This window comes from Priapulus caudatus, unplaced genomic scaffold, assembly GCF_000485595.1.
Source record: "Priapulus caudatus unplaced genomic scaffold, Priapulus_caudatus-5.0.1 Scaffold75, whole genome shotgun sequence".
Taxonomy (NCBI): domain Eukaryota; kingdom Metazoa; phylum Priapulida; class Priapulimorpha; order Priapulimorphida; family Priapulidae; genus Priapulus; species Priapulus caudatus.
In genome coordinates, this window is record NW_014577136.1 from 523,499 (window position 1) to 549,208 (window position 25,710).

General features: G+C 40.5%; 1 protein-coding gene across 5 annotated transcripts in view; it reads left to right on the forward strand.

Moving 5' to 3' along the window:
- Positions 1-25,710, forward strand: part of LOC106821497 (sodium bicarbonate cotransporter 3-like) — a 66,152-nt gene that overhangs the window by 35,885 nt on the left and 4,557 nt on the right. For all 5 annotated transcript variants that reach the window (XM_014826336.1, XM_014826335.1, XM_014826337.1 and 2 more), the window contains 19 exons: positions 4,175-4,335; positions 6,731-6,865; positions 7,982-8,044; positions 8,933-9,105; positions 9,730-9,890; positions 10,600-10,687; positions 11,872-12,018; positions 12,534-12,631; positions 12,941-13,115; positions 13,615-13,748; positions 14,037-14,259; positions 15,858-15,932; positions 16,118-16,297; positions 16,644-16,757; positions 16,976-17,137; positions 19,052-19,230; positions 19,986-20,127; positions 22,366-22,542; positions 24,004-24,144. In XM_014826336.1, the coding sequence (XP_014681822.1) occupies positions 4,175-4,335; positions 6,731-6,865; positions 7,982-8,044; positions 8,933-9,105; positions 9,730-9,890; positions 10,600-10,687; positions 11,872-12,018; positions 12,534-12,631; positions 12,941-13,115; positions 13,615-13,748; positions 14,037-14,259; positions 15,858-15,932; positions 16,118-16,297; positions 16,644-16,757; positions 16,976-17,137; positions 19,052-19,230; positions 19,986-20,127; positions 22,366-22,542; positions 24,004-24,144 (2,728 nt within the window). The remainder of the gene's footprint in view (positions 1-4,174; positions 4,336-6,730; positions 6,866-7,981; positions 8,045-8,932; positions 9,106-9,729; positions 9,891-10,599; positions 10,688-11,871; positions 12,019-12,533; positions 12,632-12,940; positions 13,116-13,614; positions 13,749-14,036; positions 14,260-15,857; positions 15,933-16,117; positions 16,298-16,643; positions 16,758-16,975; positions 17,138-19,051; positions 19,231-19,985; positions 20,128-22,365; positions 22,543-24,003; positions 24,145-25,710) is intronic.

The following is a 25,710-nucleotide window of genomic DNA, read 5'->3' on the forward strand; positions in this document are numbered from 1 at the left end:
TGTTTTGACCGGACACTCACTATTTACAGTGACGTGTTTCCTGGTGGTACGTACTACAGGCACATTCATTTTTATTATCAATGCATGGCTGGGTATTAGCTTGATATTAGTCAATACGGGCATGATGTAGTAGTATCGCGATCGCTATACCTCCCGCCTGATTTGCTTGTCAGTTGAGTGTGTGGGGCATCAATCGGCAACGAAGGCCGTGGGTAGACCCGCTGTTTGTTCCTTCAGCCGGCTCATGGTAGCAAAAGAATATCAATTATTAGTATCATCGCCCGAACGATTATAGGAAATCCTGCGCGCTGATTGGTCGAGACCTAGGCGATTATTTTTCGATAATCACTTCTAGGATTTACATTGTAGTGGCGCCAAAAATGGCGGCTAGATTTGTAAATGTTACGGAAGCCGAAATTGACAAATTTAAAGAAAATGCTGTCTCCAAAAGTACCAAATATCGGGCAATGATACTAAAACAATTATTCGCCTCAGGCTCGGTGAATCTTGTTGAATAATTGTTAAAGAATGAATAATAGAGATTAATAGAGATCTATAAGAAGAAGAACAATAATAATAGAGATCTCTATTATTCACTCTTGATAATATGGCTCAAGGGGTCGTTGTCGTATCAGGTACTACAGATATGTACCCGAGGTACATATATGTAGACACAAAGTGTACCAGACTTGTACTACAGAAGTGTACCCTAACCCTAACACTAACCCTAACCCTAACGCTAACCCTAACCTTAACCCTAACTCTAACTCTAAACATACCTTATATAAAAATATAAACTTAATACTAAACAACCTAAAACTACCTCGGGTACATATCTGTAGTACCTGATACGACAACGACCCCATCTGCGATAATATCAGGGGCTAATAATAACAAATTGTCATATGACAAATTGTCATTATTAACCCCTGATAATTTGTCATTATTAAACCCCGATAATATCAAGAGTACATAATAGAGATTATTATGTACAATTTTAACTTACATATATACAATTATATTATGCAATTAAATAATTATATTAAGGTTTTGGTAGAAGTAACCCTGACTCACTTCAACATCACAACGTATAACGAGTTTAATTCCAGAGCAATTCTCTATTATTATATGTACTCTTGATAATATCAGGAGTTAATAATGACAATTTTTTCCCTGTTCCTGATCATATATACCGGGTTCGGTTGCCGCGGCAGTATAGTGTGAGTGTGCGAGTATTGTTCTCTTCGACTCAGACGTTAGCGCGCCTTCAACTCTAGGCTGAGGTTTATTGTTTTCCAGTTGTATTTAGTCGTCATCCTTACATTCGTGCCTGTGTCACCTCTGTACAACTTTCCCTATATGTGTGTAAGACGCAAAAATGCATCATCGCCTATTCCGTACCGGATAACCGTACGCTTCTATAGTGCGACGGGAACACTTCATTTAGACTGCATAGTGACTGCGTATTACTAACGCAGATGGGGTCGTTGTCGTATTAGGTACTACAGATATGTAGCCGAGGTAGTTTTAGGTTGTTTAGTATTATCAGGAGTAGATAAAGGGATACCTTTATCTACTCCTGGTATTATGTTTATATTTTATATGAGGTATGTTTAGGGTTAGGGTTAGGGTTAGGGTACACTTCTGTAGTACAAGTCTCAAGTCTGGTACACTTTGTGTATACATATATGCAGTGCTGCCAACTCTCACGCATTGACCGTGAGACTCACGCATTTTGACCAAATCTCACGCTCTCACGCTCTCACGCTGATCTTACAATATCTCACGCACAGCCAAAAAATGCTGAGATATCTCACGCATGAATATCATCTCTTCATGAATAAAACGCTGAAATATCTCACGCACAGCCAAAAAAATCGTACAATATCTGAAAACAGTCACTTTAGTATGCACCAAATTGCACAAATTGAAGTTATAAAATGCAAAAGCTCCCTACCGTGGGAGGGGGAAAACCCCCCTCACACGCCCACCCCGCTCGGTCGCTTCGCTCCCTCGCATCTCACTCTCACCTATCACCCAATGTTGGCAGTCCTGTATATGTACCTCGGGTACACATCTGTAGTACCTGATACGACAACGACCCCTTGAGCATTACTAACGGGGGTCATCTTCCACCTATACTTAACACCGTCCTGTTTATCTTACTAGCTGCTAGCTAGGGCACGCGGTCGGGCCTCGTAATGGCGAAACGTTGCTCTTGCTGTTAGGCACTCCACTCGCACTCCCTCCCAAGACTGCCGCCAAGATGGACCGTTCCATATTGGCTGTGTTTAATCAGACACGTCTTGGGATTGCTCCTAAAGTCTTTACTGGAGAAATAGTACGTCCGCGCGGCAGCCTGTATGGCGAACACACGTCTTGATACAGCAGATGTGCGCGGATATATATCTATCGGACGGAAAGGCAGAGGAATTATGTCAGGCGAAAAAGAGAGACTGCCTGAAAAAATAAACCAGTGCACGTGGCGCTTGATGGTGTATATGCGCTGACCTTATGATGTGCCGAAAGTGGGTGACAAAAAAGTTACCAGACATTAACCGAAACGACATGGTCGGGGAGAGTGAGATAGGGTTTTCCTGGTGCAAAACCCGCTTCTATAGCTGTTATTATAGGAGTCGCTTGTAAACGCGATTTCTGTACAGTTTACAGTTTTAACATATCGTCTATATCCAGCTCACCGTTGTGAACATTCAATGGTGTGTGTGTGCGTGGGCGGGGGAGTCTCTTCTTTACATGCTTCTGAGAGCATAAATGTGAGAGTTCGCAGAAGTTGGGCATGGCGCAGTTTAGCTGAGAGGGACTATGCCCCCCAGGGTACTTTCGGAACGTACCCTGGGTACGGCGGTATACCGGAACGAGTATGACACATTAGTTATCATTATTAATGGTCTAGTAGACCATTATCTTAGTTAGACCATTATCTTAGTAGACCATTATTTATCATAATAAATGACACATGTGCTTCCTATAGAATCGATTTTCGATTTAGAGTTATCGGTAGTTGATTATCGGCTCGTATTTGGCACCACTGTAGTCACACAGCCAGCATACGCACAACCCATACAAACTGTCATATTAATAAATGTGTCTCGATCGTCAAAATGCTGACTTAATTTATGACCTTTTTGCACGCGAATGATCTGCTCTAAGCTATTAATGTATAGATGGACTATTAATTAACATTTAACCCACGACCGTTGCCTGCGGCATTATTCATATAGCTTGTTTTCCCAACACTGTACAACGTGCAGTTAAGAGTAAATCAGGTTCTATCGCGCTAACATATTCAAGGACGACTAGTTCTATTTCAACTTTGAATAGTTACATAATATCAGGAGTGAATAATAATAGAATCTATTATTATTCACTCCTGATAATATAAATGTTAATTTGTAAGCGAAATACGTTACCACGTGCGCACAAACCAGTTAGGCAGATGGGGTCGTTGTCGTATCAGGTACTACATCGTACCCGAGGTAGTTTTAGGTTGTTTAGTATTATGTTTATATTTTTATATAAGGTATGTTTAGGGTTAGGGTTAGGGTTAGGGCTAGGGTTAGGGTACACTTCTGTAGTACAAGTCTGGTACACTTTGTGTATACATATGATCAGGAGCGTATAATGACAAATACGCTCCTGATATGATATATGTACTTCGGGTACATATCTGTAGTACCTGATACGACAACGACCCCTTCAGCACCAGTTAGCACGTTTGGCACATGCGATCAAAAAAGATAGTAGAAGCCTGCGCAACCATGCTAAATAAAAATAAGAAAGTCGACACCCATGGTTAAAATAACACGCAGTAATATAACGTAACAGACGTAACATAACGTAACAAACACGACATCAGAATCGGAAGTTACGAGGTCAGATAATTATAGGATATAGAGTTTGCTAGTTGCCCTAACTAATTAATAATTACTAACTATAGCTAATATCGCTGCGCTACGTACAGCCCCCGTGAGGGTCCTAAATTTCCCAAGCTTTGTAATTACATGCAGTAAAAGGACAATAACGATTTTTTGAGCTCGATCAATGAAATGGTCTGCTAGCTGTACGTCGATCCAGATAAAAATCCCTTATCCCATTTTAACCAATATAAACTTTTTTATAACCAATATAAAATAGTAACTTTGTACTTTTTCAGATGGATTAAGTTTGAGGAAAATGTAGAAATCGACGCCAGTCGGTGGTCTAAGCCCCATGTCTCCACCATCTCCCTGCACGCACTGTTCGAGCTGCGATACGTCCTACTCAATGGTCCAGTCGTACTCGACGCAGACGTCAACTCCTACTCTGACGTCATCGGTGAGTGATGACGTTTTACTGAAAATTGTAACGAAACGTAGGTGATGACTAGATTTGCTTTATTTTGTACATTATAGGTGAGCATGCAGTTATAACTATACAACTGTGACCAATGTAAATGCTATAAAGTAATGATAATTTATCACTTGTTCGTACATTCATCGGTTTTAGTCTATGCCGACCCTGAATGTTTCAAGTTACGAAGTTTTGTGCAAAGATGATACAGTTTGCGTTATAATGGTCAGTTTCATAAAATGATAAATTTGGTGTGTATATATATATATATGTATATATATATATATATATATATATATATATATATATATATATATATATATATACATATATATACACATATAATTGCAATAAATAAAAGGGAATATTTAAGCATTACAAATTGTAATTAAACAGGGAAAGGGGAAAACTGATTGGGCATAGAAACAATGACCACGCCTGTGTGTGGTCGAAGAGAACAGAAGATCGTTGATCATTGAAAGTCTGATCTTTGAAGTTTATTTTATGAACTCGAGCTGATGAGTGATGAACACGATTTTCTATGACTGATTTAGCTACCCTACTGATGAACACAACTGTCAAATATAACACTGCAGTGAGATAGATTCTAATAATTACAGTGCGTTCAAATATTCGATTTAATTTTTGACGTGATATCTGACTTATAAGCCATCATAAGAATATTTAAATTTATTCATTAAATATGTTACAATATTATGAACTATTGGACATTGGTGAGATATTTACCCGCACGGATTTGTCTGCCCTACGCATGCCAATAAGATTTGGTGCGGCAGAAAAGTTATTTTTTGAAGGGTGGTTTTTGAGGATGTAGTGTTGAGGATTTTGTAAGCGCTTCGATTTTTCGTTTAACCCATGCGAACATTCGGTATTTAAATGTCATAATACATCAACAATACATAAAATCTCGAAACAGTATCAGTTATATTGGAGAAGTGTATTATATAACTGTAGAAGAGCAGCTATCTTTTGCTTATCTCACACCTGAAAACTAGCTTTATTCTTTCTGTTAATATTTATATAAGCGTGTCTCACAAAATCTCAGGTATCCCCAATTTTATATAGGTATGCATAGAATCAGGAGTTGGTTAGCAAAAGAATCTGCTATTATCCATCTTCCTATAGAATGGATATAGTATTCCTGTACCAATAGTACGGCAACGAAATGCTCTTCTGAGGGAGCAATGTGAAATAGGGTCCACGTGTTTTTATGCAGTTCGATATTCAATGTTATTACCTCCGCCAGGGGCTTGGCGGAGGTTATGTTTTCACCGGCGTGTGTTAACCTGTATGATACAGGCGGTATGTTTCGCTTCACTACACTATCTACACTATCAAGGCGGTGAAGTGTAGTGAAGCGGAACCGGAACCGCCTGTATCATACAGGTTACGGCGTGTGTTTGAGTGTTGGTTTGTGGGTTTGTGTACGCTCGCTGATTGGCTGATTGGCCCGCCACCACCGCCGCGCCGGAACCGCCTGTATCATACAGGTTAAGCCTAACTGAAAAAGTTAAGGACGGATTGTCATAAAATTTTCAGGATACGTCAGAAATGGGCTAACTTAGAATTGATGAGACTGCCTTGATGGTGTTCCGGATCCAATTAATTAATTCATTCATTCATTAATTAATACAATTTTCATGATAGGTCAGAAATGGGGTAACTTAGAATTGATTACATTTTGGTGGTGATCTGGATCCAATTAATTTGTTTACTTAATTAATTAATTAATTAATAAAAAAAATTACATTGAGAGAATTCAGCTGCCTTGGTCTGCCTTGCTCTGCCTTGCTCTAGTGTTTAGATATGGAATCAAAAGTGATACCACTCTGGTACCCCTGAGCATTTTTACAATACGCAAACAGGGCCGTAGGCTAAGCAAATGCCTAAGGCGGGGGGGGCAGTGAAGAATCCAGGATTTCAAGGAGGGGGTGAGAAATAGGTGGGAGGTCTGGGGGTCCAGAAAATGTTGAAAATGTAGATTACAGGAGATGGTATTTGAGGCGCTTTTGTGTACATGTACAGCCTTCATTCTGACTACGACAATTCTCTTTTAGTAGAACACTTTTTTTTTATTGCTCCAAAATCTAGGGGGCAGCTGCCCCCTTGCCCTCCCCCCAGGCTACGGCCCTGGCAAATGAAGGCTGCCATTAATGATAAATAAATTCCTTTCAATATAGCTTCGCAATTGTCCATGAGATCACCAAAAATCGTGTTTCTAGACCCATGTTTTATTGACCTAATACGCCGATGATGTTATTTTAAAGCTAAAGTCATATATACTTAGTGATATATGCACAAAATTGGTTACTCTGTCATAGTAAATATGTATAGCCGTTCTATTCACTCCCAACAACAGATACGATCATGAACGCATTACGAGAAGATGGCAAACTGACGAGCGACAAAATGGAGAGTGCGCTGAATGAAGCTCTCACTCGCAAGTTCACTCATCAGATACACAAACGGCCGGCGATGAACAAGCTAACAAAGGGTAGGTAGACGCCTGTAATCCCTAACATCACTTCTGACAGTAGCTAAAACCAGTTTGAGATAGAGCACGTGAGAACGTTACCGGTCTTATATCTTCTAATACTAATAGAAATAAATGTGATTGCAGTCGATAAGAAGTTGTGGGGCCAGCCATACGAACCATGGTATATATATATATATATATATATATATATATACCATGGGCATATGGCACGTGATTGAACTTAAATTAGCTGGACTGTTTCCAAGTAAAGCCGATACTTTCCCAGCCAAGCAACCTGTTGAATCGCTACATCCTTTGTTAGCATTCGATACTATTTGTCATATGCTGATAAAATATGAAGATAGCAAGATGGGGGGCGAGCCGAATTTTACTAGTGGAACCGGATTGTAATCCACTTTGATATATCCACCTGATTCGCGGAATGTGGTTTATATGGCGTGCACATATGTAGAAATATTTTCCGTACCAACCACAATTAATCCCACCCAACCTAGGAGATAGTTTACATTTATTTGTGAGCTGTCTTGAGACTTGGAAACTCTCTTCTAATAGCTAAAACGTTTAATATATTATTAAAACTTTATTTATTTCATAGAATGCAAACAATAATAAAAATGTAACTAACTTGTCTGAGCTGTCTTAGCGTAATTTCTTATTAATTTGTTGCTATGCACTTCGTTTAAATGTTTATACTATCGCCTTGCGTTGTTGACTATGATCGTAAGCCTGTGACAACTACTAAACGGGGATAATAAATTTTATGCTGTTTAGTCTAAAGTCAATATTTCGACAATATTCACCAGAACAATCCTTCTATCATGTAAATATTCACGCAGCTAATTAACCGTGAATCATGATTGACGTTTTTACCCTGCAATACTTTTCCGCCCTACCTGACTTCGCTTTAGGATGAGAATAAAGTTGGAATGATTGTGGCTTGAATACGCGAGAATGTCTAAATCATGGACGTGTTTTTACCGCCACACAAACGTTTGTTCAAAAATAATCCTCTTTTGTTATCGATGGTGAATTGTCCGTATATTTTTCCTGATTAACGTGCTAGTTAATACTGCGATGATCGTAACATGGCTGTTTTCATGTCTATACGCGTAGGTGACCCAAGCACTCGACGCCGCAAGGAATCTGATACTACGAAAGTCGACGAAGATCAATTGGGTACTCTAGACTTATATGCCGGTTGCTAAAAAATATATCACTGCACTACAGTATTTTCGATATTACGTATCAAGTAGTGTGTGTGCGCGTGCGTGCGTGTGTGCGTGCGTGCGTGCGTGCGTGTGCGTGCGTGCGTGCGTGTATGTGTGTGTGGCCATGTGCTCAAGTTTAAAATGTGTGAATGCATGTAGACTTATATATCCACGCATTCGCTATTACTATTAAAGCGCATGTACACGTGCTCACCTATCTATCTGTAGTCAAACGTTTATAACCTGCCTAGTTGTACACAGATAAATTTATCAGGTGTTCTTCAAAGTATCTAATAATTATAATGCTGATATGCCCATGTACGCATACAATGCGCGCACGCACACACGCTCACATACACGCGCGCAGATACATGCGCGCACGCATGCAAGCAGGCATGCACGCATTTACGCACGCACGGATGGACGGACGGTCACACGCAAACGTATGCGCACGAGTATATGCACACGCACACGCGCACGCGTTTATGGATGCTCGTTTCGTCGCACACACGCACGCACGCACACACATATGCCAACACGCACGCACACAGGCTAGCACGCCCATACGCACGCGCACATGCACGCTCGCACGTGCACACCACACACGCACACGCTAGCACACATACACACCACGCACACATCGACCAGCGCACGCACGCGCACACCACACACGCACACACACTCACAGGCTAGAACACGTTGCCATACACACCACACACACATCGACCAGCGCACGCACGCACACACGCACGCACGCACGCACGCACGCACGCACACGACTGCATGAACACCCTTTCAAATACGAATACATTTCAAATGACATTAATGCCATTAATTTGTGTAAATCTTCAACCAGACATCCCTATCCACTTTAAAACTGGAAGGCCCGACCACACATCGACGACGACATCGCCACAAAGGGTCTACAGTGATCATGACTTGCCACTATACGGCAACGGCGAAACTGACCCCGCCGAGCTCTCAGAAGCTCGTGATAACGTGGGGCCACTGCCATCTAAGAGTACCAAGGTATTGTAAGCGTGTGGTGTAACTCCGCGACCTGGCACCGGTGTTGTTTGATCACAGAAGTTGAGTCCGTGATCAAACAACTACGGTGCCAAGTCGCGATCGATATCATACAATCTGCACAGTTATGGTTCTAGTCTCCAATTCATATTTTTCTCGCTATTTGCTCGACACCATGCAAATATCCCGTAGCTTATACAGAGATGTAAGTTTTACGATTTTTGACGGAATTCAGATTTTCTGATATTTTCAATAAAGATTCCGATTCTGTGAGATGGCCTGAAATTGCACCCAAGGATACTGAAAATTCCAAAAAGTCTCTATGTCGAGCACCCCCGCCTACGCAAGGACATGCCAGGTGCCCTTCTGGGTGCCATTCGCCCGCCATTCAGTGGCCTTATACGGCCACTGTTGTCGGAGTGTCTTTCTATTTTCCTATTTTCTGGACAAATACCGCTTACATCTCTGCTTATAACAATAAATGATGACATTATTTCGTCACCGTTAATTATTCTTTTTCCTTTGTCTTTTTTTCTTTTTCATGATAATGCAATGAGTGATAACTGCATTGTTTGCGTGTTTTTTGCCTTGTTTATGTGTTTGTTTGCATTGTTTCCGTGTTTGCAGGCGCACAATGCCTACATGATGAAGAAGATCCCAATTGGCTCCCAGGCAGCAAGCATCCTACTAGGGGAGGTTGATTTTGTTGAGCACATGCTCAGTGTTTTCATCCGTCTCAGTCCAGCCGTTGTGATCCCACAAATGGTGGAGGTGACGATTCCAACTAGGTAAAATAAAGACCAGATTACAGTGACAGTTCGGAATTTTTTTATGTCTAAATCACCTAGACGTTGAGAGGCAGGAACTATTTGTTTACGTGAATTTGTAGCAACGACGTTGTCTCACCATCGTTTTGCGGTGATCTAATCTAACATAACAAAGTAATCCACGCACATCAGAAGTAGATAATAGGGAATTCTGACGCACATACATCTCATTACTTGACTAAAACACAACTTTTCCCACTCAGCATTAGAAACCACTTCTACACTTTAGTTGAAACGCTTCCTCCTAAATTCATTAAACTACCAAAAGGCCCTCTCTCTAAACCGCAAGCCCCCCCCCCCCAACACCGCATCGTACTCAAACGGCCTCCTCCCCAAACTGCGAACCGGTAACGCAAGCCAGCAGTCTCCCCCCCCCCCGCCCCGAGCACTAAACCACGCCAGTAACTTCTTTCTGCCAGAACTATAAACCACTCCACCGCCTGCCTCAAAAAATGCGCAAACCAGAAACATCTCCCGGAAACGTCCCAACAAACATATCTCCCTGTATCCTTACATCAGATTCGATCTTCTCCAACCTACTCCAAAGCAATGGCCCTACATCACTCAACTAAACTTCTTCCACCCCATTCCACTACATCAACTCCCATGCTGTTTGAATCACATTCAACCATAGCTAGTTTTAAAGTTGGTTTTTTCTCTCTTTTTTAAGGTTTGTTTTTCTGCTTCTTGGACCAAAAGGAATGCTAACCAAGTATGAGCAGACAGGCCGTGCTCTGGGTACTCTGTTGACAGATGAGGTAAAAACTACAACTAGATTATTATGCAATAAATAAATGATTAAATACCATATTTGTATATATATATATAGTATATACAAACAGGAGCGTAGCTAATCCATTTTGCTTGGAGGGGGGGGGCACGTGCGTGTTGTTTTCTGGTAAGGTGACCAATATATACGTTTCTCTGAGGGGGGGCAACTGCTGCCTGTTAGGCAGCAGCCCTGACATATACAAGGCTCGACACTAACTATTTTTTCAGTGGCCCGATCGGGCCACCAAAATCATTGATTTTCAATTTTGGTGGCCGAAAATGAAATCTGGTGGCCCGAAAAAAAAACAAAGAAAAACATAAATCTTTATTTCAATCTCGTATTGTATATTATTTGAAAATTGGGCCGTCTGATGCACTTGCACAAGTCTTTAAACAAAACCCCACACACTGACATTGATGATTGAGGCATACATTTGAATTATCCATTCCACGGCATCAATTTTCACCAGAACCGCATTGTCTGGTTCGCTTGATACAATGTAATCACATGTATGCTGGCGCTTGCAAAATATGCTATGGCCTGCGCACGCTCAGATTTTGACCTCTGGCTAGACTGGTTCGCGGCCGAACTGTTCGTCGCAGAGCGCGTACATTGTCTAGCAGAGCGTGAGGCCGATACCAGTATAACACAATAACGTGGCTTGTTGCAGCCGCGGTAGACGGATAAACCGTGCGCCCGTGTATGCCCGCGTAGAATGCTGCACGTGCGTACGTGTGCCCTCGCTCCGCGAATTGCTCGCTCTCTTTGAATGAGATTAGCACGTTAAGAAACAATTATTTTTATCACAGAGACACTTAGAAATTTTAGTGGCCCGTTCGGCCACCAAATTTAACTTTTGGAAATTTGGTGGCGCCGACATCAAGTTTTGGTGGCCCGGGCCACCGGCCACCGCTAGTGTCGAGCCTTGATATATATATATATAAATATTTAGTTATTTAGTTATATATTTCGTGTACATATAATAAAACTATCGACAGAGAACAGACTTGTACGCACGCTTTATAAAGCACGTGTCCACTTCGTGGGATGTAGTGGATACAATGGAAGATAATATTTAAAAACATAGCTAGCTATACGTGTCTAAAAAATTTACACATGTCACGTCTTAGTTATCACAATCGGGCAAACTACGTGAATTCTCCTCGACAGGTTTTCCATGCTGTTGCTTATAAGGCGGGAAAGAGAGAGGAACTTCTAGCAGGTATTGACGAATTTCTCAGCATGGCGACAGTGCTGCCACCCAGTATTTGGGACCCAACCACACGAATTGAGCCACCAGAGCATCTTCCAGAATTGGTAATTTCTATCATAGGTTCACTAATTTTGCTTTGCAGGAGGTCTGAGAAGGATAAGTGTACAGGGAGTTGTGACATATCAATAAATAACAAATAACATTAATATTAAATACAGTAAAATCATGTTTTCATTTGCATCATCATGTTTGTGTATTATGTATACACTATGCATGTGCTCAAAAATGCTCCTCAATGCGCTGCCGCATACTGTTACGTCATCATATGGCTCATCCTATTCCTAGTTTATCACCCCGCCTTATTTATATTATAACACATTTGTGAAAAAGAGGGCCGGAGTCCCATACTAGGATCATTTTGCCAACCTGTAGATATAGGGTTTAGACAATTTTATTAGCTGCAGACTATAATAACGCCGGAGAATTAAATTCACTGTAGCAGTTAAATTATATGTAATATGCCTATGACTATATATGTAACTAATATTTTTATATATATATATCCTAAAATCTTAGATTTCCAGTAACCACGATTTTGTGATTCTCTACCTTTCAATAGAAACGCAAGCAACAGTTGCAAGAAGATGTGAACGACTATGAGAGAATTGTTGGTGGTGGCAATATGCATGAAGATACTGGTTTAGAACGAACTGGGAGGTGTGATATATCACTATGTAATCGTTGCATTCATCAATCACATGTTTCTAGATCAGAACTGAATGTATTCGTATATTATTCTAGCAGCCTAGGAACACAGCTAGATGTAAAATAACTATGTAACACACATAATTTCAGAAGGTAGTAATACTACACAGATGTATTATTTTAACTTGAAGCGTTATTAGACCTGCCTAGATCAATGGTTAAAATATATATAAATACGTATAGATATCTGCATACCACTTCAAAGTTAACAGTTTGCCTCATATGTTCTTATACCAGTACATCTGCCATCTGCTTTGCCAGGTTTTGCGGTGGTTTGATCAAGGACATAAAACGCAAGGCAAAATGGTATTTAAGTGACTACAAGGATGCGCTCGCACTGCAGGTGATTCCAGCTTGTGTGTTCATGTATGTCGCCTCTCTCGCACCTCTCATCACCTTTGGTGGTCTCCTGGAGGCAGAGACAAACCAGCAACAGGTATCACAGAATCTATATATTGGAATTATTTTCAGTATTATATAATAAAAATATTAGGGAAATTAGTATTAAATAATTAGCACTATTATTAGAAAAACCATATCACGATAGAACTTGAAATAGCAGTAGAATTGGTGGAAGCAGTGAGAGCAATAGCTCTACCCATGTAGTCCCTTTGCTCCCAGTATAAGTAAGCCTGTAGCAGGAGCTCAGATGCTACATGGATAGAGCCAGGACAGCACTAGCTATTGCATGTTAATATATATCTATATTATTATTATTATTATTATTGTAGAAATAATGTTGGCATAACTTCTGACTTTGTAAAAACACACCTGATTCACAACTGGCATATAAGTGATCAGCAAGAGGCTATAACAATAAAAATTTATTGAACAGAACCTCATGTGGTCCCCAAAGGGTGAGATGCAAAGATTGATAAGAATTCGCCATCAGCACTGTATGCACTGCATGATTGTCTTGTTCGATCTACTTTTAGGCTACCATGGAATGCATTATGGCAGGAGCTATCGTTGGACTAATCTTTGCAATTTTTGCGGGCCAACCTCTGATTATAATGAGTGCTACCGGGCCGATGTTAGTGGTTGAATCTATAGTGTACCAGTTCAGCAAGTAAGTACCAAAATACATTTCATAAATAACGTTTTTAGGTAACATGGCAAAGCAATGCAAAAGTTCGTGTGTGCACGTGTGTTTGCATACATGCATGCATGTGTGCGAGTGTGTGCATGCGTGTGCATGCGTGTGTGCATGTATGTGTGCATTGGCAGACATGCATGTGTGTTATTGATGCCGATCTTAAAAGATTTCCCCCTCATCTCAGGTAATGCTCTACACATACATTTCTTTCATCGACCTATAGTAATCACGTATGCTAATTCTTGTCTGTCGTGTTTGCAGGTCTAACGGTCTTGACTACATGCCGTTTCGTCTATGGATAGGTATGTGGGCAGCGGTCATATTAGTAATCCTGGTTGTCGTCGACGCATCAGCTCTTGTGCATCACATCACGCGCTTCACGGAAGAGTGCTTCGCTGTGCTAATATCTCTGATTTTCATTTACGAGGCATTCGTGAAATTAATCGACAGCTACGAGAAGGTGCCAATAAATCTTAATCCAGAGGTACGTATTTGCTTGATAGCTGTTTAAAAAGTCATGACGGTAAACAGCGAGTTTGGCTGCTGCTCAGTAACTCTAACTAATCCAACCACTGGACCGACGGCTTGGCATACATGTACATGACATGATGCCACGCTCCTGTTAATGTGTTGTTATTGTTCTCAGTACTGATTAGTTGAAAATTACCCTCGCGCAAGCTAGTATCTAACACGAAAGATGAGCATGGTATCATGTACAAGATGCAGAAAGAAGGTTTGAAAGAATTAGGGATATTGGGCACACACATTTGGTTCAAGCGGCCCTCAGCACAATAAATGTTGAGATGCAATGAGACTGCCTTATATAGTATGTTGTATATCGTAGTGTTTTATCCACTCCTGTATATACAACTCCTGGCTTACCATTTCACCACCGTAATACTGCAACCTTGGCAATTCCAAAGTCCTCTTGTGTTATGTTGCAAATTAAACCTTTATAGCTAAGGCTAACCTAGGAAAAAAACAAGAACGCATGCTAGTGAGATTGAATTGGGGCATCGAGAAGGGACGGGCCCGTGACTCAGAAATAAACTTAAAGCTGGCTTGTGTATGTAGCGCCACTGGTAAGAAGTAAAAACAAGTGCTTCCAGTTACAGCTGGCCTCCTGCATGTACAGTAACTTAAGCTGATAGGGTCTATGTCTCCCTGGTTACTGCCGGAACGTACCCTGGTAACTATCTGATAGGGTTAGGGTTAGGGAGTAGGCATAGGTGACTCCCTAAACTCGTTAGTGGAGTAGGCGAGGTACGATCCGGCATATTAGATAGTACCAGGGTACGTTCCGGTATACCGGACCGTACCCAGGGTATGTTCCGGCGGTACCCAGGGAGACATATAGACCCTGGCTGCGTAACTTAAAAATAGAGCTACAAAATCCGAGTGCGATCTGCACATGGAAGAAGACTGAATTAGTAGACACTTTTCAATGTTGGGTAGTAATATAATGACTCTTAATAGTGAAAGTGGAGAAAGGATGACTGTTGTAAAATTTTGGTGGCTGCATAAGGGTGAAAGTAGGATAGAAAGAATGACAGATAATTATGATGATTGATGAGTCATAGACAGTTGAAGAAGATGAAATAATTAAGTGACACCGAGAAGACACTAACAGGGCAGGATATAGAAAGAAGATTAAGTTGAAGGGGAGGACAGAGAAGATCGAGGAGTGTGAATGTAAATGAGGAGGGGATGTAATGCAGGAAGAGAAGTGTGGAGGAGAGGATGGAAGAAGTGACAGATGGCTAATCTGTGAAACCAAAATTATACCCCAGTGAGATGCATTTGACTATGTATGGGCCATATTGTGTTTGCTATGCTTGTAAATATGAATGGAGTATATATAGGTGGATTGGAAGCAACACATCTTTTGTAAAGTACAATTAAAAGTGATTTCCTGACATTCAATCAGTTGTTCTTGAGATTGACTAAGAACAAGAGTCGTGTGATTGGTCTTGATAAATATCAGCAATAGAAATACGATAATACCACAAATGACTTATATTGTACATAGTATAATATATACTGGTTAAAAATCACCATTTTTCTTAAATGTTACTTTTTTAGCATGAGTTGACAGCCAACGAGACATACTGCGGGTGCCAACTTGTGAATGATGACAACATCACCTTTGAACTTTCGGTAATTATTTTGCCAACAGGCCATCACTAGCATTTTGTTACATACAAGTTTATAAATTTGTTTTATAAAAGGTCAGAACATCAGTTATGGTGCGACTGATGTCAATTAAAAGCATTGATAAAATAATTTGGGATGGATGGTATTGATATCTTTTTATTGTATGATTGCGGTGCTTTTGTTCATAGAACCTCAATGATACAGAGGAGGAATGTGGCGTAATGAATGGAACTCTAGTTGGACCAGGCTGTGGGCGACATCCATATGTTGGAGATGTGTTCCTTCTGTCAGTGATTTTGTTCTTGGGCACCTTCATTCTGGCCTTGGTATTCAAGCACATACGCAATACCAACTTCTTTCCTACTATGGTATGGTCACGCATTATTTGGAATATCTGCATGTATGGAGAAGTAATATACAAATTATAACTTCACATCTGTGTGTTATTATAATGTTGTAAGAAATTTCATGATCATGATAGTGTAGCTGCAAATCATTGAATTCCCCAATTATCATCTATTTAGGAACATATCATTTAATAAAGTGTAGTGATCATAAAACAGTGTGGGTGTTTGTGATCCAGTAAGAATGTCAGTAATGCATTAGTAGAAGTGTCCACTGGGGACCAAGACTGTTTGTGAATTACTAAGAAGCTCATGATAGTCAATGAGTAGCTTTAATATAAGTAAAAAATACAGATTTGTTATTTACCAGGTTCGAAATCTAATCTACGACTTTGCTCTGCCAATGGCTATCTTAGTGATGTGTGGACTTGATGCACTACTAGGACTGAAAACGCCAAAACTCACAGTTCCTGAAAAATTTGCTGTAGGTAACCTAATTACCTCTTTTTATTAATAATACAACTGAAGAACACTCGTAGATCTGATGTGTTCTTATATATGCAATAGACACATGAGCAAGAGTTCTAATGCTACATTTATTAATGCTTAAAGTCTTAACTTAGTATATATATATATATATATATATATATATATATAATATATATATAATTAGTATACTTATACTGACTCACTACATTTCAGCCTACCAGCCCTGATCGAGGCTGGATCATTCCACTCATGGCCAATAACCCATGGTGGGCTCCACTAGCTGCGATATTGCCAGCCATGCTTTGTTGTATTCTCATCGTTATGGACCAGCAAATCACAGCAGTCATCATTAATCGAAAAGAGAACCTACTGAAGGCAAGAATACAAACGATTATATGTATCAGAAAATATATGCATAGTTCGGTGTATGGTTGTCGTGTCGTAGTTATTACCAGTATACCCAAACCATGCACTTATCCCTGTTAAGTGTTACAATTCACTGCACCAAAGGTTTGCATTATTCATAGTCATTAACAGGGGCGTAAATCCGTACCGAGGAGCGGGGGGGATGATCACGCGAAGGGGGGGTCTGTGAGGCCCTCCCCCAGAAATTTTTTGAATTAGACCCCCTCAGATGCGTTTTCTGCGCGAGCAGGGAGGGGGTCCGGACCCCCTGGACCCCTCCCCCCCCTGTACACGCCCCTGCAATAATTGAAATGATTTAGGTCTGCCCATGTCTCCAAATTATCATAATTAGCTGAACTTTCAAGTGGGGCACGGAGGAAGGAGTTTTTTTTTTGAATCTCAGGGGGGATATTTGTACAGGCCATCCCCCCATCCTTCAAGAGCGGGGGGGATGCATCCCCCCTATCCCCCCCGGGATTTACGCTCATGGTCATTAATCATATATTTGTTTTCCACACATTTAAGTTGGTAGCTCTATTGTAATCTGGACGTAGTGGTTGCTAAACGAGTTGAACACAAGACTTGTGTCCTTGTGATAATTTCATAGTAATTTGTTACATTTAGCAAGAATTTAATATATTTATTTCTAGCTGCATTTTTAGCTCATCTGACGTAGTCAGATGCAGCTTGTAGAATCGCATAATCGTGCGTGCGTCCGGCCGTGCGTGCATGCGTGCGTGCGTGCGTTCGTCAACAGTTGGGCACAAATCTTAACCGCTCGACGTACGGTCACGATATTAGGGACGTCGGGGGGGGGGGGATCGTGAAAAGGACTCAAGATGACAAATTTGGAGGTCAAGGGTTAAAGGTCAAGATGTGTAATCGGAGGGGGAATATTTCCCCTCTAACTTAAGGTATTGGAGGAAATACGGAATTGCGGCACAAATCTTAACGGCTTGCATGACCTATGCTCTTAATATTCGGTGTATAATGTGATGGGCAGGAAACCCATCACCAGTGCGAAATTGGAGGTCACAGGTCAAAGGGCAGTGGGGGAAAGGTCAGATATCAGACATTTTCTGAGGACATGGGCTAACGGACAGAGTGAAAAACTTTTTTGTTCAGTGCTGACCTACCATTTTTATCACTTTATTGAAAGGACCATGAAATGTGCTTTCCACTGACATGCGAAGAGTAAGTGTCTGATAACCTTTTGACCCTCTAGAGGAGAGTTAAACATGGATTCCTCAACTGCCTCAATGACATGACAGTGTTGTCATATTCGTGGCACATTCATAATGTAGAAACCCAATAATCCTGGATAGCCGAACGGGTAAAGCACAGGCGTCACGGCTCAAAGGTCGTTGGATCGAATCCCATCTGATTTTTTATTATTTACCTGTTTTCTGTATTTTTCTATCTTTATCCATTTAACTATTTTTTTCCAATTAACGCAAATATTTACATGATTTATTTACAACAGTTATTTTTTTATTTTTTTTCAATAGGGTTAGGGTTAGGGTCACAATGCACCATAAAACAGGAGTTTCAGGCACGCAATTTGTATCAACCAATGGGATTTGGGAGGTGTGTAGAATGCAGAAGGTTGCTGAAATGATGTGTACGCAACTGCGTATCTGCATATCTGCGCCTAACAAAGGTGTCACTATGCACGACTTAAATGTTACGTTTATAACCGAAGCAACAGACCCGCAGATGAGCCCAGACGCTCTGCGGCTCTTGTTATTATCAAGTTAATTAACGAGCTAATTAATAGAATTTGAACTGATGGTAAATAATGTTGTTTGACTACTTTAGGTAAATTTGTACCCCTTCCCCCTCCGCAGAGTTATTAGTCGAATAATCATAACGTGTTCTCTGCAGAAAGGGTTTGGCTACCACCTGGATCTCCTTGTGACAGCTGCTGGCATCCTTATTTCATCCATTCTTGGACTACCATGGTTTGTTGCCATGACGGTGCTGTCCATAAACCACCTGCAGGCTCTCCGGTTTAGCTCTGATGTTGCTGCACCTGGTGAGAAGCCAAAATTCCTTGGAATACGGTATGAATATAAAGGGTAGTTAATCAATCTATGTTCACTATAATACAGGGCCGTACGCAGCAGGGGGGCAGCAGGGGCAGTTGCCCCCCTAGAGATTTTCAGAGTATGCCTTTTAATGGGACAAATACTGTACACTTTTAGAAATAAAATAGAAATGTGACAAAAGGTTATCATAAATCATCAAAGAAATATTACACTTTAAATAAAGAAATGTGAAATTGCGAAACGTTAGGGCACAGGGGGCATGGGAAGTACCTTTGCCCCCCTACAGAAAATTTCCTGCGTACGGCCTTGCTATAATATATATATATATAAGGAAACAATTGAGAGATTGAGAGAGACATACAGATAGATGGATAGATTGATTGATGGATGGATGGATTGATGCATGGATGGATGGATGGATGGATGGATGGATAGATGGATGCATGGGTGGATGCATGGATGCATGGGTGGATGCATGGATGGATGGGTGGTGTGGGATGGATGGGATGGATGGATGGATGGATGACTAGATACATACATACATAGATAGATAGGCGGACAGACAGACAAGCAGGCAGGCAGAGAAGGCGAAAAAGAGTGAGAGGGGAGAGGAAGGGAGGTAGGGGAGAAGGGGGAGAGAAAGAGGCAGAAGGCGGGAGGCACAGGTAGAGAAGTAGAGGGAACAGAAGGGGGAAAATGGGCGTGAAAGAGATGCACTATATAAACAGAGAAGGGGAAAGTTCACCTCACACGTGTTTATTTTTTTACAGTGAAAACCGCGTGACAGCTATATTCGTCGCTGTAATGATCGGTGCTTCGGTATTCCTCACCAAATTGCTTGCATACATTCCCATGTCAGTGTTGTTTGGCGTGTTCCTCTATATGGGAGTAGCCTCACTTGATGCCGTCCAGGTATGTGCATGAGACTTGTATAGCCCGGCTGTATGTCTAAGACACAATCCTTAAAATCATAGCATCTAACCACTTTTTTGCACCATGTATACAAATACCGTCAGCTGATGGTGCAGAATAAACTATATCTATAGATCGATCCATCGTTATTATTAATGACCTATTGATGCTTAGAGATTAGTTTTCAGTTTGTATATCCAAAATATGCTTTGTGTAAATATATAACTTAATTGCGTACATATTTATACTTGATAAGATAGAGTAGTAGATATAGTAGAGATATTTTGTTGACCCATCCACCCAAGTGAATTGGGATGGATATTGTTATACTATATACCCACTGAAATATTGTTGCTTATATGTGTACATTTTTAGCTCACCTTGACATCGTCAAGATGAGCTATTGCCATGGGGCATCCATCCGTCTGTGTGTCCGTCCACATTTGGCTACGGTCAACGATAACTTGAGAACCGTTTGACCCACATGTTTCAAATTGCATACAGTTGTTACTCTTATGGGAGAGATGTGAACGTCCTATTTTGGAGCACGCCAGTTGACCTACTTTCGAGCTACGCCCACTTTTTGGCAAAAATGGAAATGTCTATAAGTCAGTTCAGGGTCAACGGATTTTGCTAATTTTTGGTATGTGAATGAATAAGGACTGGCCCCAAAACATATCACAGGGGTTTTGATATTTTTTTTAAATTATGCAAATTATGTATATTTTTGCCATTTCACTATGCATTTCAGTGTCTGCTTACGGTCAACGATAACTCAAGAACCGTTTGACCCACATGTTTCAAATTGCATACAGTTGTTACTCCTATGAGAGGGATGGGAACGTCCTATTTTGGAGCACACCAGTCGACCTACTTTCGAGCCACGCCCACTTTTTGGCAAAAATGAAAATGCCCATCTAGATTCATTCGATTTTGTTAAAATTTACCTACCTACCTACCTCCCTACCTACCTACCTAATTATACCTACGTGTAATATTGTGTTTTAGATTCTTCGTTACAGTAATTTGACTGGAATATTTTGCTTTCTTTATTGCTTTTATTTGCACGATAATCGAAAACCAAAATGGCAATAATTTAGGCATAGCATAGCATAGCATCTCGCCCAGATTTCAGACTTTCAGATCTGAAACATTTATTTTCACATCAAACCTAACCCTGAAACAATACCGTGAAATTTCTATTAGTATAAAACAGGGAATAAGGACATTTAATCACATTTCGGTTCGTCATAAATGAAACACTTACCAAATTTTAAATATCATCTCCCTCGTCTATCACATCTAAGGTGAGCTATATGGTCATTGACACTTTTCTTTACATGTACACTGTAACACTTATACCAAAACAGCAGTCTCCAACATCAATTCATTCGTTCCTCATTTATTTATCACCGACGAACGTTGACGATGGCAATAGACGAAAGATTGACTACAATACAAAAGGAAATAAACAAAATAAACTCCTGAACGTATTATAATTACATTCTTGATCTACATGATAAACGAGATATATCTAGCATACTCTGAACGTACGTGTCTACTCGATACAGTATCTTATCTATTTATATTAGCTTATATTTCAGTTCGTTATCATAGCATTAAAGCCCATTGAAGCTCATAGGGTCTATGTCCCCCAGGGTACTGCCGGAACGTACCCTGGGTATGGTCCGGTATACCGGAACATACCCTGGTAACTATCTGATATGGTTAGGGTTAGAGAGTAGGCATAGGCGACTCCCTAGACTCGTTAGTGGAGTAGGCGAGGTACGGTCCGACGTATTAGATAGTACCAGGGTACGTTCCGGTATACCGGACCATACCCAGGGTACGTTCTGGCAGTACCCTGGGGGACATAGACCCTCTGAGCCCCACTGAATGCCCTGACTGCTTTGCACACGAACCCATCCAAAACCGAAACTGAAATCGTCCTACATATCTTGAACCTATCTTATACGCGAGCCGTACACGCAAGTGTTTCATTCGGGAAGTAATTGTTGATTGGCCGTTACATACACACTAAATTGCCAATTTTGTGGGGCACTTCATTACTGAAGCCACATTTTTATGACATCCCTGTCACAATGCTGGTGGGCTAGACCTACCTGTCAATCACTCCAGTCAGATAGATCAATTATATATAAAAAGCTTTAGCCAAGGTCAAAACGTTGTGTGAAAGCCGTTATTTAATTACATCGGTTGTATCACCTTTCGCACTAGTTCGTGGATCGGCTGTTGATACTGTTCATACCAACAAAGTATCAGCCGGACTACATCTACCTGCGACATCTGAAATTGAGACGTGTCCACATCTACACATTCATCCAAGTATTATGCATGATTGTCATGTGGATACTCAAGTCTAACCGCAGCGCCTCCATTGGATTCCCAGTCATGGTGAGCAATCATGACATCATCACGTCAAAAAGTCACTTCTATTATGAACTCTTGCTCACGTCTACCTGCCGTTGTTGCTCATCTGATAGTAATGCAGATGGGGTCGTTGTCGTATCAGGTACTACAGATATGTACCCGAGGTAGTTTTAGGTTGTTTAGTATTATGTTTATATTTTTATATGAGGTATGTTTAGGGTTAGGGTTAGGGTTAGTGTTACAGATGGGGTCGTTGTCGTATCAGGTACTACAGATATGTACCCTGAGGTAGTTTTAGGTTGTTTAGTATTATGTTTATATTTCTATATGAGGTATGTTTAGGGTTAGGGTTAGGGTTAGGGTACACTTCTGTAGTACAAGTCTGGTACACTTTGTGTATACATATATGTACTTCGGGTACATATCTGTAGTACCTGATACGCAGGGCTGCCAACATTGGGTGATAGGTAAGAGTGAGATGCGAGGGAGCGAAGCGACCGAGCGTGGGTGGGCGTGGGAGGGGGGTTTTCCCCCTCCCACGGTAGGGAGCTTTTGCATTTTATAACTTCAATTTGTGCAATTTGGTGCATACTAAAGTGACTGTTTTCAGATATTGTAAGATTTTTTTTTGCTGTGCGTGAGATATTTCAGCGTTTTATTCATGAAGAGATATTCATGCGTAAGATATCTCAGCATTTTTTTGCTGTGCGTGAGATATTGTAAGATCAGCGTGAGAGCGTGAGATTTGCTCAAAATGCGTGAGTCTCACGGTCAATGCGTGAGAGTTGGCAGCCCTGGATACAACAACGACCCCTTCAGCGTAAGTGTTAGGGTTAGGGTACACTTCTGTAGTACAAGTCTGGTACACTTTGTGTATACATATATGTACCTCGGCTACATATCTGTAGTACCTGATACGACAACGACCCCTTGAGCGATAGTAATTGAACTGTGCTGTGCCATGTATTGAGTTCGACACAACATTACATTGACGAATGTTGGGGGAGGTTTTTACATGCACAGCAGTTTTTGGTGCTGATTAAAAGAGAAAATGCACGCATAACTGAGGAGGTGGAGGCATAGATGTACTTCAAGTGGAACTGCATAGCTAAGGAGCTAGAACATAGTGTGATCACGAGGTGTGAGATGTCCGTAGAAAATTTCTTTGTTTCTTTGTAAGATGCAGAAATAGCTTGCATCAACCAACGAGATATAGCACTGTATGTATAACATCTTAACTGAAATTTTAAAATCTAGTTAATAATTAATTAGTAATTATAGTTACATATCACCAGAAGTATATAATAATATAATTCCCTATTATCTACTTCTGATATCACGTAGACTTACTATTTGTGTTAATCCAGGACGTATCCAGCACGTAAAATCGTTAGTCTATAACCACTGTCATTTGGTGATAGGAATAATGCCATAAAATTCATGATCAGGTCACGTTGTGATAATTTATCATATTCATTTTGCTAGATTCTGGCACTCGTCATTGTGAGGAAACTTTTAAAGTACCTCTTTACTGATTTTGAGCTGGTCTACTTGGATGGCGACACTCCAGAAGAGATTGTGAAAGCACGTGAGGACCTTGAACACAAACACAAGGAGGCGCATGAGGTATTGCACATGAACGTCTGTTTAAATACATATGATTTCACTCACCTGTGACATGTCAAATGGATTTTACATGAGTGAACAGATCTAGCTTAACACCAGAATAAGATTATATGCATTATAGGGTAATTTCTGAGATACGAACATATCTAACTTATGAATGACGCTTCTTTATTTGTTGTATGAATGTGAGCCATGCACGAATTGTGCTCAAACCATTACCTTCTATGTCCTAATCAGAATTGAAGTTGACAGAACTGTAGCCTGAGCATATTCCTGGATGAGAAGAAATTACGTGATTTAACCTAGTGCTGACGAGAAAAGTTTTAATAAGTAAACCACATGTATGATAAAATTAGACTGAATAGGTAATTTTGTTCTATATTAATTACACTATTCCATTAATTCTAAAGTTATATATGGTATTTCTCATGATGATTTTTTTTAGCTCACCTTGACATCGTCAAGATGAGCTATTGCCATGGGTCGTCGTCCGTCGTACGTCCGTCCCTCCGTCCTTCCGTCAACATTTGGCTACGGTCAACGATAACTCAGGAACCGTTTGACCCACATGTTTGAAATTGGGTATAGTTGTTACTGCTATGCTCCCATATTGAACGGCCTATTTTGGAGCACGCCAGTCGACGTACTTTCGAGCCACGGCAATTTTTTGGCAAAAATGGGAATTGCCATTAGTCAGTTCAGGTTCAACGGATTTTGCTCATTTTTGGTATGTGAATGAATAAGGGCCAGGGGTTTTGATATTTAAAAATACATTATGCAAATTAGGTAGGTTTTGGCAATTATATAGCATATTATGTTATAGACACGCAAATAACAGTCTGTGGTGTCACACTCATCTGGTTCGTTTTACAAGATTTCATTGACAATATCTTTAATGCAAAATTGGTATTTCCTCTCCACGCTGCCGATAAAACGTCTATATTAGAGTAAAGTTTTACAAAACATGTCGGAACGCAGCATAACCTATTTATTTCGAACGCCATCGCTAAGAAATATCAAAGCGGGTATAGCGCCATCTACTGTCACAAATTGTGATTCATTTTGGTTTATAAATTATTATTGCGATATACAGATGGCAACCGTGTGCTACCGCCTGGAAAAACTCATACGAAGTAAACACTTCCATGTAACCAATTAACCTTTGATAAAAGTTGTGTTATGGGCAGGGAAACACCATTGTCACGTGGTATATAGCAGCTACGTGGAATAAGCGTATAACCTCTCAATCTTACACGTTACACATTGGGAGCTCCGCTTTTAGGCAGTGCCTAAATCTGAATATTATAAAAACATTAAATGGCGATCATTTAGGTGTAACGCCATCACTCGCCCACATCTCAGACTTTCACATCTCAAACATTTATTTTCACATAAAAAATTACACATATAATTATCAAGAGTATATAATGGGAGTTCTCACATACATACTCTTCGTTTCTATAATGTACGTCGATGGTTGCTCAATTAAAACTGACTTCTTCTCGCTCACTCATTTGTGTCCTTTTTTTGTGGTGAGCTACAGTGTCATTGACACTTTCATTTACA